At 45.7% G+C, this 16,313-nt stretch overlaps 1 protein-coding gene across 1 annotated transcript in view; it reads right to left on the minus strand.

The window, feature by feature from the left end:
* Positions 1–3,474: 3,474 nt before the first annotated feature.
* Positions 3,475–16,313, minus strand: part of NCMAP (non-compact myelin associated protein) — a 39,666-nt gene continuing 26,827 nt past the window's right edge. Inside the window, 4 exon segments of the mRNA XM_032302341.1 lie at positions 3,475–5,157; positions 7,630–7,714; positions 10,644–10,732; positions 14,469–14,587. Coding sequence (XP_032158232.1) covers positions 5,016–5,157; positions 7,630–7,714; positions 10,644–10,732; positions 14,469–14,587 — 435 coding nt within the window. The 3' untranslated portion in view covers positions 3,475–5,015.

Raw genomic sequence — 16,313 nt, forward strand, 5'->3', positions numbered from 1 at the left:
TTGGGGAGGGTATGTGCTATGGTGAGTGCTGTGAAGTGTGTAAACCTGGCGATTCACAGACCTATACCCCTGGGGATAAAAATATATTATATGTTTATAAAAAATAAAATAAATAAAAAAATTAAAAAAAAAGAAAAAAACATGAATAATTAAATTTTCTCTAAAATGAGAAAAAAAAAACCATCATGAGATACCACTGTGGGCACATAGGAATGCATAGGAATGACTGAAATGCAAGATTCTGAAAATATCCTAGTGTTAGCAAAGGATGTGGAGGAAGAGGAACTCCCCTACGCTACTGGGAGAGGGAACATAGGTTGGTGCAACTCTGTTTGGCACTGCTGACGAAGGCTCAATATGTCTCTACCCTGTATAATACTCAACTGGAAATATTCCCCACAGAAATACGTACATGACCAAAACTGTTCTTAGCAGTCCTCCTCGTTACAGACCCAAACTGGGAACAACTTTTCTGAGCACTGAACAATAGAGTGAATAAACCAAATGCATCCCTTAATGAAGGTGACCACAGTGAGCACCAATGACCTTCAGCTCCATGTGACACAATGAACAAATGTGACAGATGCCATGTTGTGCGAATGAAGCCAGAAACAAAAGTTTACACTGTGATTCTACTTTCGGACAAAATTGTTCTAGGGGGCTAGCAGTCAGGATGCTGGTTAACTTTTGTGGGACGTGAGGCAGGTAGGCAGAGGATGGGAGCTTCCTGGATGCTGGTTACACAAGTGAGCTTGGTTTGTGAACATCTTACGAGCTGCACACATACGTGTGTGTATGTGTGTATGAGTGTGTGTGTTGTATTTCAATAAAATAAAAAACTTTACTTAAAAAAAGAAGTCCTCTCCATTCTTCCAGGTCCTTTTTGAAATACTTCCTCCTTGGGGTGCCTGGGTGGCTTAGTGGGTTAAGCTTCCGGCTTTGGCTTGGGTCATGGTCTTAGGGTCCTGGGATCGAGCCCCGCATCGAGCTCTCTGCTGAGCGGGGAGTCTGCTTCCCCCTCTCTCTCTCTGCCTGCTTCTGCCTACTTGTGATCTCTGTCAAATAAATGAACAAAATCTTTCAAAAACAAAAACAAAAACAAAAACAAACCACTTCCTCCCTAACGAAGTCTCTGAGATACATGTCATTGGAGGCAACTCTACCTTCTCCATGACGCCATAGCACTTCGTGGATCACTCGATCACTTAGCGCCCACTGGAAGCACGTGTTAAGAGCGAGAGCTTCGGAGACCTGGGTTCTGGTGCAGCCACTTCCGAGGGGGGTGGCCGTGAGCCAGCCTGTCCCCTGCCCCCACCCTAGCAGCCACACTAGCAGCAGGAAGTGGCTGCTGATTGAAGCAGAAAATGGAACAAGGTAGTTGCTGGAATTTCCAGAAGGCTAAAACTGGTCTCCGCGGAATGCTGTCAGGTATGGGGCTTAAAATCACACTAAAGAGCCTATTTGGTAGACACCACGGTTGTTCCTGTCAAACTAAGCTCACATAGCCAGCTCCGCAGCTACAGGGCTGGACTCAAGAATGGGCCCGTCATGCTGTTCAAGCTGCTACTGTTGCTAACTTTTGAAAGGCAACAAGCCAACCTACCTGCCACCAGAGCATATTTTGCATGGTCTCTGACTCTTGATGTTACCAAGTTCTGGCTTCAAAGTCCACTGTGGGGGCACCTGATCAGCAGGGCCTCTGTCCCTGGCCCTCACCCTAGCAGCAAGGGACTCCAGGAAGATGACTGTCCTTTTCAGCATTGACAGCAGGAGGTGGTCTTGCTTCTTAAAGTAGCAGATTCCCCAAACACAAGAAATGGTCACCACAAGAATGCCACCTGTCCATTGCATCACCCAAGGACATGTGACCTTCCTGTTCCTGTGTCCCCAGAGTAAAAATAGCGATGGTTCCTACACATGGGGATTGTAACGGTTAGAGGAGCTGGTAGGTATCCAAGACCCATCATGTACCTAGAACACACCAGAAGCTCAGTTAACTGGAAACTCCTTCATTGATGACTTGGGTTGCATTCTAAGGTCTACTTCACTCCCAGGGGTCCCTAAACCTCAACGTATCAGAGCATCTGGTGTTTAACAGCAGGCTCTGAAATGGGATTCCTTTTGTAACAATCAAGCTGTTATTAACTAACTAATAATTAAGTAATTAATCAAGCTAACAAGTTTTCTTACTCATGGAAAGGCCGGTTGCTGGAACCCAGCTTCCCCATCACCTGTTAGCAGGAAGAGTACAATTTGAAACCGCTCAGGCTTTCCCACAGGACCGTATTTACATGGTTAGGGAAAGGAAATTCTTAGAAAAGGTATTCATTAACTCTAACATAGATTGACGTCAACTCAACAAATGTTTGATTTAAGTCTCTTTATTTTTAGACATTTTTCTTTAGATGTTTAATATCTTTTATTGATTCAGCGGCCAAATAAGGTGGCATCAGTTAGGAAAGGCACCTGACAGAAATGAAACACTCCACTGTGTTGCAAGCTCCCTGTCCCAGGAGACCGGTGGCAGACTCCTTGAGAGTGGGGACCGGAACAATGTGTTTAGTAGCACCTCAACTTACACATAGGAACCCTTAAGGGATGCTTATTGAGTTATCTTCATTCGTTAAAAGCAAAATATTAAAACCTCTTTCTTGGCCTCCCCTTACCTCTCAGCCTCTCCCCCTCCTCCACTTCCAAGCTTTCATTTAGCAAAAGAACATATAACAAGGGATGATTCCTCTAGTAATTCCAGGAAGAGTCCAGTATGAGCAGAAGAGTTTGCTTTTAGGGCTGGAGCATTCCAAACAAACAAACAAACAAAATTTTTTTTTTTTTAAAGCAGAACACTTTTGGGAAAAAGTATCTATTTGGGGTTTGAGTCCTTTAGGAAATGCCTTTCCCTGGTTGGATGGCATCCCATCCCTTGCTCCTTGAGTATAAGGGTTATGAGATACGAAACAGGAATCCTAAGAGCTTTGATGGGCTCAGAAAGGGGTCCTTTGGCTCCAATCCTGGGAGCCCAAAGGAGGCTACCAAAGTGGCTTTGCTCCTAGTGTCAGTTTGTAGGTCAGACTCCTGACCTCTGCTCAGACACATGGACAAGCTTGTCCTCCTCCTGTTTGGCCCATAAAAGAATCCATGTTCTTCAAGCCAGGATGTTAGGGAAGAAAGTGGTGCAACAGAGAGAGACACTTTGGAGTCAAAGATGTGGGTTTGTGTCTTGTCTTTGCAACTTAACTAGCTGTCTGACTGGGGACAAGTACCCTTCTCTTGGAGTCTGCAATTCTCACCTGCAAACAGAACAAATAATTCCTCCCAGGGTTATTGGGAAAAAATAAATCCAATGGGATAATTTATGTGAAAGCATCTTGCCAAGTACCTGGTACTTGGTGGATATTTAAACACAGTCAGAGGAAAAATGTTTGGGGAGGAGGAATTTGCCAGTATTTTTCCGGACACATCCAAGCGAGCATTTTTATAGTGGGATGACATGACTCCATGACCTTGGGTCAGCCTTCATACCTTCCTGACCTTCAAGTTCCCCTCAGAAGAGATTTCTGACTCCAAGAGGAAGAGACCCCTAGAATTTAAGGTTAAAGGTCAGACGGTGTCACTTTCTGCAACAGATTCAATATTTATTACCTCGCTTCCAAGATGCCTTCAATTGTACGGTGCACAACTGAATAAAAAAAATAGCTTTTGGAGAGAGAAAAAAAACGCTACATTCATGGACCCATCAATTTAAAGACATATTCTGATTTCAGAATCATTAGCATGTGAACAAATATGTTTTACAGTTGAAGAAATACTGTAACAATAATGCCGGCTCTCCTTTATTAAGTGTCTGCTGAGTGCCAGGGACCACCTGAGTGGCTCTACCAAGTCCTTCACTCATTAAAGTCAGTCTGTGAGTCTTATGGTTAGCAAGCCCAATATAGAGCTTTCATGTGATTCTTTCAAGTCCACATGACCAGGAAGTAGGGCTTGGAAGGGAAGCTTTAATTTCAAAATGCTTTTCCCTCTCAATGGATTGTTCTCTGGGCTAAGAGTTAAAGAGATCAGCTCCGTACAGAGAAACACTTTTCGAATTTGGGGCTTCGAGGGTGACTGGGACAGACACAGGTCACATAAACAGGGCTGTAATCTTACCAGTCTCTAATACTGGTTGTTGGAGGGAAGGTATGGCCGGAGAGAGAGAGGATTGCTCAGAATCCAAAGGGAAGCCAAGAAATGAGACTGAGTCAGGCTTAATCCAGCTCCAAAGGGAGAGGAGAGGCTCTGACCCGCTCCTGGCTCATTCAGGCCCACAGACACTATACTAAGCTTTTGGCCTAGAGGCCATCTTTCCTCAAGGTCACCCTATTCCTTCTCTGAGTCTCTATGATTAAGTAGAAAACTTTTGAGAAGAACTGTCTTTCCCATTACCTTTCTTAAAGACGGAGAATTCGGCTAACTGGTTGTCATGAGCTAGCTAGCAGTCATCTAGTACTGGAGCAAGTTATAGATTAACAAGTTAGTTTTTTGGTTAGTTAGCCCAAGTTAGTTCCCCTGTGCCTGATGAACGGCATGGAATATTTTGCTCTGCAAAGCTGTGGCTACAGCACTTATTATGACCGGACCTCAAGAGCAGACCCTTTGGTGATATACTTGGGAGCATGCTTGGACTCCTGACTCTAGACCAGAAGACCCCTGGGCGGGCTGTCTAGCAACGGTGGGGAAGACAGCTACACCCACTGCAGTGGATTCCCAGCACAGCCGTTCCTCATCAGAGCACAAAAGAATGTTCCACAGCTTTCTGAAAGGGTGGCAGCAGGGAAGTGGAGCAGCTAGGGTGGGGCAGGGTGGGGTTGGGGGGCCGCCTGAGCGTCTGGACTTGCGTGAGATGCCCCTTGTCGACCCAACCGGAACGGGAAGGAACTCAGTGAAGCTGCCGGAGGAGAAATGTGCTTCTGGATCTTGAATGGAGAAGGCTCTTTGGATGGTGGCCAAGATAGCACCATGGTGGTGGGGGGCGGTCATCGAGTTTCCACGTGGACGTCAACAGGACTGAAGGTCACAGTAGGAGGGTGTTGGCTGCTGTTGTTGTTTGAGCCCAAGGCAGATGGGGAGGCTGGCTTGGGCCCCTTGGGCTCCAGCTCCCGCCTGGTCCTCATCTTCCTGGAATGAGATACGCATGCAATGCTTGAGTCTTTCACCTCCTATACCCTGTGATTTTGATTCTGGCAAGGACATTAACATAGATCATCATTAAATCACGTTGCTTGATTGCCAACCACAGAATTGTACAACTAACCAGAAGGGGCCTTAGACATCAGCTAGCCTGACCCTTCCATTTTGGTGCGTAACTTAGATTAGATATTGAAAATGCTTTTTCTCCTGTTAAAGAATGAGTGTCCTATATTAAGATTATATTAAAGACAAAATGAAAATACTACGATTTTTTTTCTATTCCAAGTTGTGGCGGGAGTTAAATTTTGCAGTTTCATTACATTTGCCAAGTCGACTGCTAGAAATATTTAAGAACTTTTTGCATAATTGAGAAGAGAATGGACTTAAAATGTATATCCAATCTTTCATTTCACATGTCAGAAAATTCAATGACTACAACAATCATTAATTCAAAAGTCTACATGAAATTTCATCTTATTGACCTAACAAGATGACCTAACCACCTAACCTTTTTTTTTTTTTTTAAATTTCAAATGCTCAGGAAAGTTGCACAAATAGAACAATTCATACCTGTGTACCCTTCATGGAACAATTCACTGATTACCAGCAGTTTGCCACATTTGCCTCTTTGTCTCTCTCGGTTCATTTACGCATGCGGACACACATATACACACAGAGAGTTTTTTAAAATCCTGAACTATTTGAGCCCGTTGCAGATGTCACGCCACGTCGCCCCTAACTACTTCTCAAAACAAAGGCATTCTCCACGTAACCGAAACTCAGCTGTCCCACTTGGAGAGGCTTCCATTTTAAAGATGACACAATCAAGGCTCCGGGAGGTTAAATGACTTGCCTGCCTTTGAGAGACCAAAGACCGAGCTCCAGTCTCTGAGTTGCAGCCCCGGCATCATTGTAAACAGGGTAGGGTGGGTAGATCTCGCCCCAGATTACAACCAGGAAAGGGGCTCAGAGCGCCAGCAGTGATGGCCAGGAATGAAAGGCAGACACTGTGGTTGGATGCCACTTCCTGGTCTGGGATGGATCCAAACTGTAATACCCTCAAAATTTTAAAAATAACTTATTAAGTGTTATTATTATTATTATTACATATCGCGGTGGGAGTATTTTCTTTGAAACCACATGTACTGGGTTTAAAATCCCAACTCTGGGGCACCTGGGGGACTCAGTTGGCTAAGCAGCTGCCTTCAACTCAGACCATGATCCCGGAGTGCCGGGGATCGAGTCCCACATCTGGCACCCAGGTCAGCGGGAGTCTGCTTCTCTCTCTGACTCTTCCCCCTCTCATGCTCTCTCAGTCTGTCTCTCTCAAATAAATAAATAAATAAATAAATAAAATCTTAAAAAAAAAAAAAAATCCCAACTCTGCCAGCAAGGCTGAGTAAACCTGGGCTTGTTGGCTCATTTCCCAGTGCGTGTTTCACACCTACAAAATTGGGGGACATAGAATCACCCACCTGGTAGGGTTGTAGTGAGGATCCAATGAGTTAATACATACAGGGAGCTTAGAATCATGCCTCGCACATCATAAGAGATCAATAGATGTATACCATATATGCGTACATAATATATACATTTTATACACATATAATATATAATATAAAACATATATTTTATAAATAACATTATACAATGCATGTTGGCACCTCCTCAAAATAAAGATGCGTCCCCCCCCCCTGCAAAAACCAGCCAACCAGCAATCCCATCATGCGGACACACTGGATATTAACACCTGGCCCTGTAGAATTTGAATCCTTGGTTTTGTGTGTGTGACCCACGTGTGTAACTATAATGTACATATTATCTTTTTATACTTTGCCAATATATTGTAAACAGCTGTCCTCATCAATAAACACACTTCTACGGTATCTTTTTTTTTTTTTTTAATGGCTTCCAAGTCTTCTATGATGTGGTTGTGTTTATAGTCTATTTTGATTTCTTGCCTGGGAAAAATAACCTTCTAGCCAAGCTGGGACTTAAAGGTGATTACACAACATTGAGTCTTTAGGCAATCACATGATGTTCTTTCCTCCTATTGTGTCCCAGAAAGTGGAGCTGGGGGTATAGGCATTCCAGTATTTGTCCCCTTAAATACTCACGTGGTCTGCTCAACACAACCTAGCAGAGGGCTCTCTGAGAGAAAAAGACTGAATCATATTATTCCATAACTGTAAGTTACCTTACTGCAGTGTTCAAGGCCATTAGCATTGACATGATGATTATAATATTTAACAAATATTTCTGCAGGTACCAAAATATTTGGTTACCATGAAGCTCCTACAGGAGAACAGATGTCAAAAAAGGGCCCACAAAGGGTTAGAGCATTTGATGAAGGACTCATGGGTACCTCCTGGCACAAGGCTGGTACCCACAAGCGTTAGCTCCCATTCACTCTGACATCACGGAAGGGACAAGACCATCAGACCCCAGGGCATCGCGTACCTGTTGTACATCTTCAGCAGGATCAGAACCACAGTGAAGATGATGATGACAACTACCACAATGGCAGCAACAATGGCTCCAGAACCTAAGAGGAGAAACGTGGAAATGGCAAATGTGCAACTTGAAAAAAGAGAAGGATCCAGAGACTAAGAGGGGGACCTCCACCCGGCACCTCGCATCCTCACTGGATCAGGCAGGGAGAGAATGTGCTGTTCTGGCACCCCAACTACTGACCCCAGGGCAGAGACATACCCAGAGCAGCAGTGCACCCCTCCCCCCAGAGAGCTTCATCTGCCAAAATCCTATCTCAAGCCATCCTGTTGTCGTCAGTCCTAACATAGCATCCAACTTCCTTTGTGAAACAGGCAAGCAAAACACCCTTCCCTCTTTTTGATAATACAAAAGCATTATTTCTGTAGTTAATTTTGAAACTAAAAATACAAGCCCAAAAGGGAACTCATTGCCCCAGGAACCACGGATCACCTACACAGGCATACATGCACCAATGCCATCACGTATATGCAGGTACGCGTATTAAATACCTACCCAACATTTTTTGAGTAACTGATTAATCCTGTCTGAAAACCCACCTCAAGGAAATAAAAGTGGAAAAATAGCACTTGATAAAAATGGAACCATGTTCTATACACAGTTTTACAACCATAACCTAATCATCTTTCCATGTAATTACATTGTTTTTCATGATTTTGATGGCTGTGTAGACCTCCATTGTTTAGATGTGCCATAATTTGTTTACCAATGCCGTACTGAGGATATTTATGTTGTTTTCAATTTTATACCATGAAAAACAAGGCTCTAATGAATGTCCTTGTGGCTTAATAGCATCTAATTTCAGTATCAGCAACCAGTTCCCATGGCCACCTCTCATTTCACGTTCAGAATCAACGTCCCTGTGTGAACTGAAACTGAAAATACAAAAAAAAAAACCCCATAAAGTGTGGGGGGGGCACATTTTAAGCCAATCTATTTGATTCTGGGGAGTTTATCTTAGGGAAGAATCCTATATACAGAAAAAGCTGCATGAATCAATATGCTAATTACGTCATTTATATTCTAAATACGGGAATGATTCATTAAGGTATGGCATGCCTAGCTCATGATATATTATACTATAATCTGAATGACATGTGGAGAACAGTATATGGTATTTTGTACATACCCACATATACACATTATGTTGCAACCACTAAAATATATGCATAAAAACATAATGATGAGTAAAAGAAGCCAGAAATAAAAGGGTGTGTATGGTATACTTCCATTTCCATAAAGCTCCAAACCAGGTAGAACTAATGGCCAGTGGGCGAAGTCAGAATAGCAGGTTCCCTTGACCAGGTGGGGACAGGGTGGCAAGGGGCGCTGGGACGCCTGGGATCCTGGTGATGGATGGTCCTCTTCTTGATCTGCAGACTGGTGACCTAACCTAACTGTGTTCATTTTGTGAAAATTCACCCAGCTGTGCACTTAGGATTTGTGCTTTTTGGTTTTTTTTTAAAGGTATGTAATGCTCTTATGAAAAGGTTTACTAAATAAAAACAAAAACAAAACTATGTCCAAATATTCACAGAAGAAAGACTGGAAAGAAAGAAAAGGACTGGGGTGGGGATTCTGTTATGGAGTAATTTTTTGTCTCTTTTCTGGTGAGTTCTGTGATAATACTTTAATCCACTGTTTTTCACCGTTGCCTGCATAACCCTTTGCTGAGGGGACCCTCCCGTGCCCTGTACAATGTTCAACAGCATCTCTGGCCTCCACTCACTAATGTCATTAATACTGCTTCCTCCTCGCCAGCTCTGACAGGCAGAAGTGTCCAAACATTGTCAAATGTCCCCTGATAGTAAAGTGGCCAGATAAAGTACCAGGTACTTATTTAAATTAGAATTTCTGACAAATAATGAGTAATTTTTGCGATGTCTCACCTATTACATGGCATGTCCTTATAGTGCACAAATACTGTTACTCTTCAATTCAAATGTAACCGGGTATTCTGTATCTTATTTTTGATCTCTGGCCATCTCATCTAGGGGGCAGAATCATCTAGTTGAGAACCCTTCTTTTAGTTAAATAAGAGCAGAATCGTTCCCATCTTGCTGATGGAGATTCAATCTACCCTGCATTTCCTTTCAGAACTGTTTTGAGCTACTTCGACAGGCCTCTCTCTGTAGGTGTCCCCACCTGGCCAGGAGCAGGCAGACACACGGGACCCTGTCCCAAGACTGACCCTTTCTGGGTCTCCGTGGAAGATCCACATCCTGCCAGAAATAGGTTTCCTGCCAGGACCATGGTCTGGAGCTGTCATCATTGGGGAAACACTCCACGTGTGTTGGGAAGCCTGTTCCACATGCGGGGGGTACGTGCCAGACCAACAGAAAAGACGGAAACAGTCCCAACTTCCCCTCACGTGATTAACTGGTATTCTGAAGAGTGGTTGTTAAGTTTTCCTTCCGGGCATCCCTTGTTCCTGCCAAATGTCTCCCAAGGACTACTCCCACCCCCACTCATTTACTCCTTTGTCAATTGATGGGTTTTGCCTTGTAAAAACAGTATGAAGAGTATGAAAGTAGTTACATTGTAAGGTGACTCATTGAGGGACCTCTTACAGGAGAGTCCATGTCCGTTGCCCTCCCGACCCCAAAAGTCCCTGATGACAACAGCAGTCACAGCAGTAATGATCACATTACTATTCATTAGGTAGTTTGTGTGACTTGAGGCTATTCTAAGCTCCTTACGTGGTCATCTGGTTTAGTCTTCACACCATTCACGTGTGTGATGCTAAGAGTAGCTTCATTAATATCCCCATCTTACAGACGAGGAAACAGACACAAAGCTATGAGGTCACGTGCTCATGGTCATGGCGGGCCTATGGCAGAAGTGCCACTGGGGACCCAGGTAGTCTATCTCCGGAACCCACGCTCTTGACCTCAACACCAGGAGAAGACCACAGTTCTCATCCCACCATCCCTCCCCTGGCTGCCAAGCCAACTTGACCTTACTCTTGTACAGAAAGTCTTCTTCTCTGGTGGTCACGTTCAAGGAGAAGAAGGTGGTACCCCCCAAAGGGGTGGCTGTGGTCATCTCGATCCTAGGAAGAACGAAGATAAAATTTCATTTAACACCAGGGTGAGCTTTACAATGCCTGTGTGATGCCTCCTTTGGTCCTCACCTGGATGACCAGAGAAGAGTCAAGCAGGCGGTTTCTCTTAGCAGCAAGTAAACAAATACAAGTCCTTTCACTGTCTACTGGGGAGAATTAAAAATAATGTCTGACATTTGTAAAGAACTTCATCGTTCATGGCTGTTTAAATTAATTCAATAATATTTATTAAATTTTTCCTAATGAGGTTGTACTCAGAATGTCTAAACGGTCATCTTCTAGAAACTGTGTGAGGGAGGTGATGATTGCCATTTTCCTGATGAAAGTAAAGTCCCCTAGGCTTCATGGAGCCCCAAGATCGCATTTAACCCAGGACGCGGGGTGCGGCGGTCAGCATCTCGTAACGATGCCCGAAACGATGCTCCTGCTTTCAGAAGCTTTGCAATCTAGGGAGGCCAACATAAATAAACCAATAAGCAAGTAGATGGAAAATTTAACTATGCTACCAAGCAGTCAGGGACATAAGCCATCCCTGGCTATGAAGAATGGTTTCAAGGAAAAGCTAAATTTGCATGGGCCTTGAGGGACAGACATGGCTTGGGATGGCAGGACAACAAAGGCCAGGCTGCACACAGCCCCCAGCGGGAGGACAGGCCATGTGTGCTGAACGCCCGCCAGGCACCGGGCCCTGTTACAGGCTTCACACCTGTATCAAGCTCACTCGTTAATCATCTTCTCAGTTATCACCTTTTGCTGCTGAGAAAACTGAGGCTCAGAGTGGTTGAGTGAAGGGACAAAAGTCACACAGCAAGGAAGACACAGAGCTTGGACCCAAACAGACTCTCTGAGGGCACAGTATAGCTTCTTTCCCTGATGGCGGCAGGAATCCAAATTCACAAGCCTGCGATCTTACACTTAAGGAGTGAGCCAGGAGGGACGCCGTTCATGCAACATCACGCCCCCAGGAACGAATATTGAGATCCTCCCAAGAAGTGTATTCTGAGCCTATGGTACTATCCACACGTGCTCTGAACGACAGGCATTGAGAAGAGGAGGGACACACACGAGGGTTTCCTGCTTCACTGTAGCTGCTGACAGTCTGGAGGCCTGTGAAGGATCGCCACCAAGGAAAGAATTATCCAGGCCTATTTGTCACGCTAAGAAGCCATGGGCTTCACGGCGGTCACTCCATCTTCCGGAGAAGAGATATTCTTTACACCTAACACAATATTTGTACACCAATTTGCATTTTTTCATTTTTTAAAAAAGATTTTATATATGTATTTGAGAGAGAGAGTGTGCACAAGCAGGGGGAGGGGTAGAGAGAGAGAGGGAAAGCAGACCCCCACCCCCAGCAGGGAGCACGACATGGAGCTTGATCCCAGGACCCTAGGATCATGACCTGAGCCAAAGGCAGATGCTCAACCAACTGAGCCACCCAGTCACCCAATTCATTTTCTTCTTAAAATAAATATTTTAAAATTATAAATAATAATGTCATAGGAGTGCATGTATCCAGCACTCAGATGGAACGAATGTTCACGATCATATTCTCTTCAGTTCTTCTTTATTAAAGAAGAAAAGCGAGACTCTGCTGAAATCCTTTTTCTACTCCTACCTCATTTCCTCCCTCCCCCCGAAGTAACCACGACCTTGACCATTAGTGTGTCTTCTTCTTATCCAAGTTTTAAAATGTTTACCGCGTCCGCATATATAGACTGTGGTTCTACATATTTACTAAAGAAATACTAACTGAGCACCTACTAAGTGACGGCCGCTGTGCTAGGAGCTGGGAACACACTGGTGAAAGGCCAGGTAGACTTCCTTGCCTCCAGACGCTCACATTCTAGTGAGAGAGAGACAGAGCGTTCTCAGGCTCAAAAAAACAATAATCGTCTCCCAGTGCCCACACTTGAACAGCTGGCAGCGAAAACACTTCACTGGCTGTTTCCAGCCTCTCTCTGTCTCTCTGCTCCTCACATCAACCTCTGCTTGACTGCCCTGACAAGGGACCACTCCATCCTCCCCCGGCATTCCTGGGCCTTGCTGCCCAGGCTCCGTGCCCCTCCCCCCAACCTCACCCCCCCCCCCCTTCCCACAGTGGACATCTCCTGAGAGTTCCCACCTCCCGGCCGCAGCTCCCCACTCCCCCAGCTCCTGATGGAAATGGGTCAGCGCACCTGAACTGGAGGCAGGTCGTCAGGCTGGGGCCTCTGGTGGCTGTGGCCTGTCCCACCCCATGGGGGCCTCAGCCTCAGAATGGCCCTCTCTGCCTTCACTTTCTCTGCCCTCCTTTAAGCCACGGGGCACTACTTAAAAACCCATAGTTCTTGTCTGTCCCTTCCTCCCAAACAACAGATCCTCAGGACTCCCATGACTTGGGCTCTCCCAAGGAGCCCTGTGTGGCTCTGCCTGACTCTTTGTACTGGTCAACCTTTCTTCCTCGCTGGGCTTCCTGTCTCCTGACCTCCTTCAACAGGCCCACTGGCCATGTTCCCCTGGTGGCTGCCTCTCCAAAATGAACACATCCTTCAGGACTGAGCCTAGCCATGCCTAAGAAGGCTCCCCCATCCCCAGCCAGAATTAGCCTTTGGTCCTCCGCTCCCACAGCAGAACTCCGCAAAGAAGCATGACCACAGCATGTGTCTCAGTCGCTCTGTCTGGCATTTAGCCTCTCATGTTCACTGTCGGGTCCTTGAGGGTAGAGGCTGTTTGGGGTCTTTTTTGTATCCTCCTCCTACATCTCCCAGATAAACTGGCCGGTTCTTCTCACCTCTGCCAGGAGAAGTACGGAAGCAAGTGGCTGAACTTCTCCCACTTGGTTTGCTCGTTTGTAAAATGAGGTGGCTTTTCCCAAGGGAGCTGAGGGTTCAAGGTTAAGTATGGAAAGTGCTTTCAGTGCTTGATAAATGGCAGCTCTGAGTATTTGGGGGGTGGGGGTGGGGATAATAGCAAATATTTGCTGAACTCAGAGCCAGGTGGCTCTCTGGAGCTCAAAACAAGGAAAAATTCTTTCTATAAAAATAAATTAGGACCCATATGACAATATGGAATGAAAATCTCCCCCAACCCCTGCCCCCACTGCTACTCCCAAGAAGGAGAGGCACCTGACCCCCACTGCCCACCATTCCCCTATCTGATCGTAAAGAGTTTTATGATGCATTTGCCTAAACCATCTGCTTCTACCCACACCAATATCAATCTGAGAAGACCCATAAATACTATTTTTAATTCAATTCCTTTTAAAAACAGAACAAGAGAGACAAATAGCCACTGATCCAGGGTCACTTAGTGAGAGAGGCATGGCATCGTCACTGATAAGGCTAAACCCTGCCTGGGGGACACATCTCCTTTGGACCAACATGCACAAAAATGATAGACACCATCACCCAAGTGCCCACTCCATGCCAAGACCTTGGGCCAGGCATTTTCTTTTTTAATCCATGCTTTGATTTAATTAGCAAAGGCCATGTAAAATAGGGTTTCCCCTCCCCTGGATCAGAGGAGGACCCCAAGGTTTGGGACTCTAAAGCTTTCTCTGCCCGCTTACACAGTCTGGAAGATGCAGAGCTGGCCTATGTACCTGGGCCTGCAAACTTCAAAGCCCACTTCACCAATCTGCTGCTCGTACCTGTGTGTCTAGAGGGGCTCCTGACAGGTTACAATGGAAAAATGCGCGTGTGCGCACACACACACACACACACATATACACACACACACTGACCAGTAACGCAGCTGCCCAAGGCCACCAGGACACAGATTCCTCCGCAGACCCTTCAAGGTGACCTCGAGGGGGCCTAGTTCTGGGTGCAGACCTCCTTTCGGACGGGCAGGCTATTCTTTCTGAGGGAACAGTGAGTCATCTCAGAGTATATCTTGCCTTATGTCAGGCCCCAAGGCTCTCAATCACATCTCTGTTCCTGCCCCATCAGGGAAGGTGGGAGGGAGGGCGGTGGGACATTGACGGCCAAGGCTGTGGGTGTTTTCATGTGTGGGACCCAGCCATTCCTGTTAACCAAGTGAGGCCCAGCAAGGGCTTTTCAGTATCCAATGTGTCTGTCACCAGATCCATGGCCACAGAAAAGCAAGGAGGGGGCAGGGAGAGTGGGAATGGTTTTCACTAACAGAGGTTAATTTAATAATAAATAATAATAATAAATAATAAATTATGTGCCAACATGGTGCTCAGTGCTCTATGAAGGAGGTCTCATTAAATCCTCATACCTCTCGGGTAAGGAAGGTGGAATCACTGCCCCTTCTACAGATGAAAAAGCTGAGGCTCACAGCACAGAAGTAATCAACCTAGACTCACAAGGCTAACGGAGTGTCATGCTAGGATTTGTGCCAGGGTCTGTCCTACCCTGTGGCCCCTTCTCCGCATATCCTCACTGGACTGCCTCCCGGGGAATGTGCAAGACACAAATGGCCTGGCACCCAGGCCCTGAATCCGCAAAGCTTTGATGAGAAAACCCACATAGGCTGGGGCTCAGCTCTGCCCCAGACCCCTGACTGGTCCTGTCTGACTGGTCCCTGCTCTCAGCCACACTCTGAACCTCTGTCTTCAGCTCTGTCTTCAGCCTTAATCGCATTTACAGAATCTACAAGGAACTGTTGTTCCCCTGGGTTGTTTACAAATGGTCCTGTGTGGGAGGTCAGTCTGGGAAGTGATGGAAGGTCAGGACCATTTACCCTCTGAGTCACTCCTCTCTGCCTATCCCTTGGTCAAATGTTCAAGCCGTATCTGGAAGATAAACATTCCCAGATCTCACCTCTTCCAAGTATCTCCCCCACTGCTCGGTCCCCTTGGAACCCTAGAAGTTCCTCCCTGGATAAGACAACAAAGATGCTACCGACACTGGCAGACCCCCACTCAAACGGCCAACTGTAACTCAGAGTAGGTAACCCAGGAAGACCCCAGACCCACCAAAAGACTGGGATTGATTTCTTCCCATTGCCCAAACCTTGGGAGATTCAGCATGAATTGGTTTCTCCCACAGACATGAACCTCACTACTCCCAATCAGCCCCTAGAGTTTTGTAGATTTTTTTTCAGAAAACTAAACTTCATGTCAAAACCAAAATATCCTTCCTTATAATTTTCACCCATTGGTCCTAATTCTCTTGCCATAAAGGTACATATGCTGCGTCTTATGCACAACCCACCAGACTTGAGCACTTCCGTGTAAGAAAGGTGAAACCAAGCTTCAGGGATGAACAGCGACAGCGGCCCCAGTCAGCCCATCAATTTTACCTCCCATCAGTAGGTGGCGCCAGCAGCTGGCTACAGTTTATCCCGTTTACACTAACCAACAAACAGTGGGTACACGTCCTGGGAACCCAACCTATTTCTAAAGAAAGGAGCTTTGCGCCCATGAAAACAGCAATGATATGTTCTCTGATCATTTTCTCCTCCAGGACAAATATACTAAGCTCCTTCAAACAATCTTTACAATGATCGTGTCCTTTGTGAGATCATTACTCTGTGTGTTAACGTCCCTGTTAAATACAGCACCCCAAATGGGACCCCTATCTCCGGGGTGGGGGTGGGACCTGAAATGTCCAGAAGGACA

This window comes from Mustela erminea, chromosome 10, assembly GCF_009829155.1.
Source record: "Mustela erminea isolate mMusErm1 chromosome 10, mMusErm1.Pri, whole genome shotgun sequence".
Classification (NCBI taxonomy): Eukaryota; Metazoa; Chordata; class Mammalia; order Carnivora; family Mustelidae; genus Mustela; species Mustela erminea.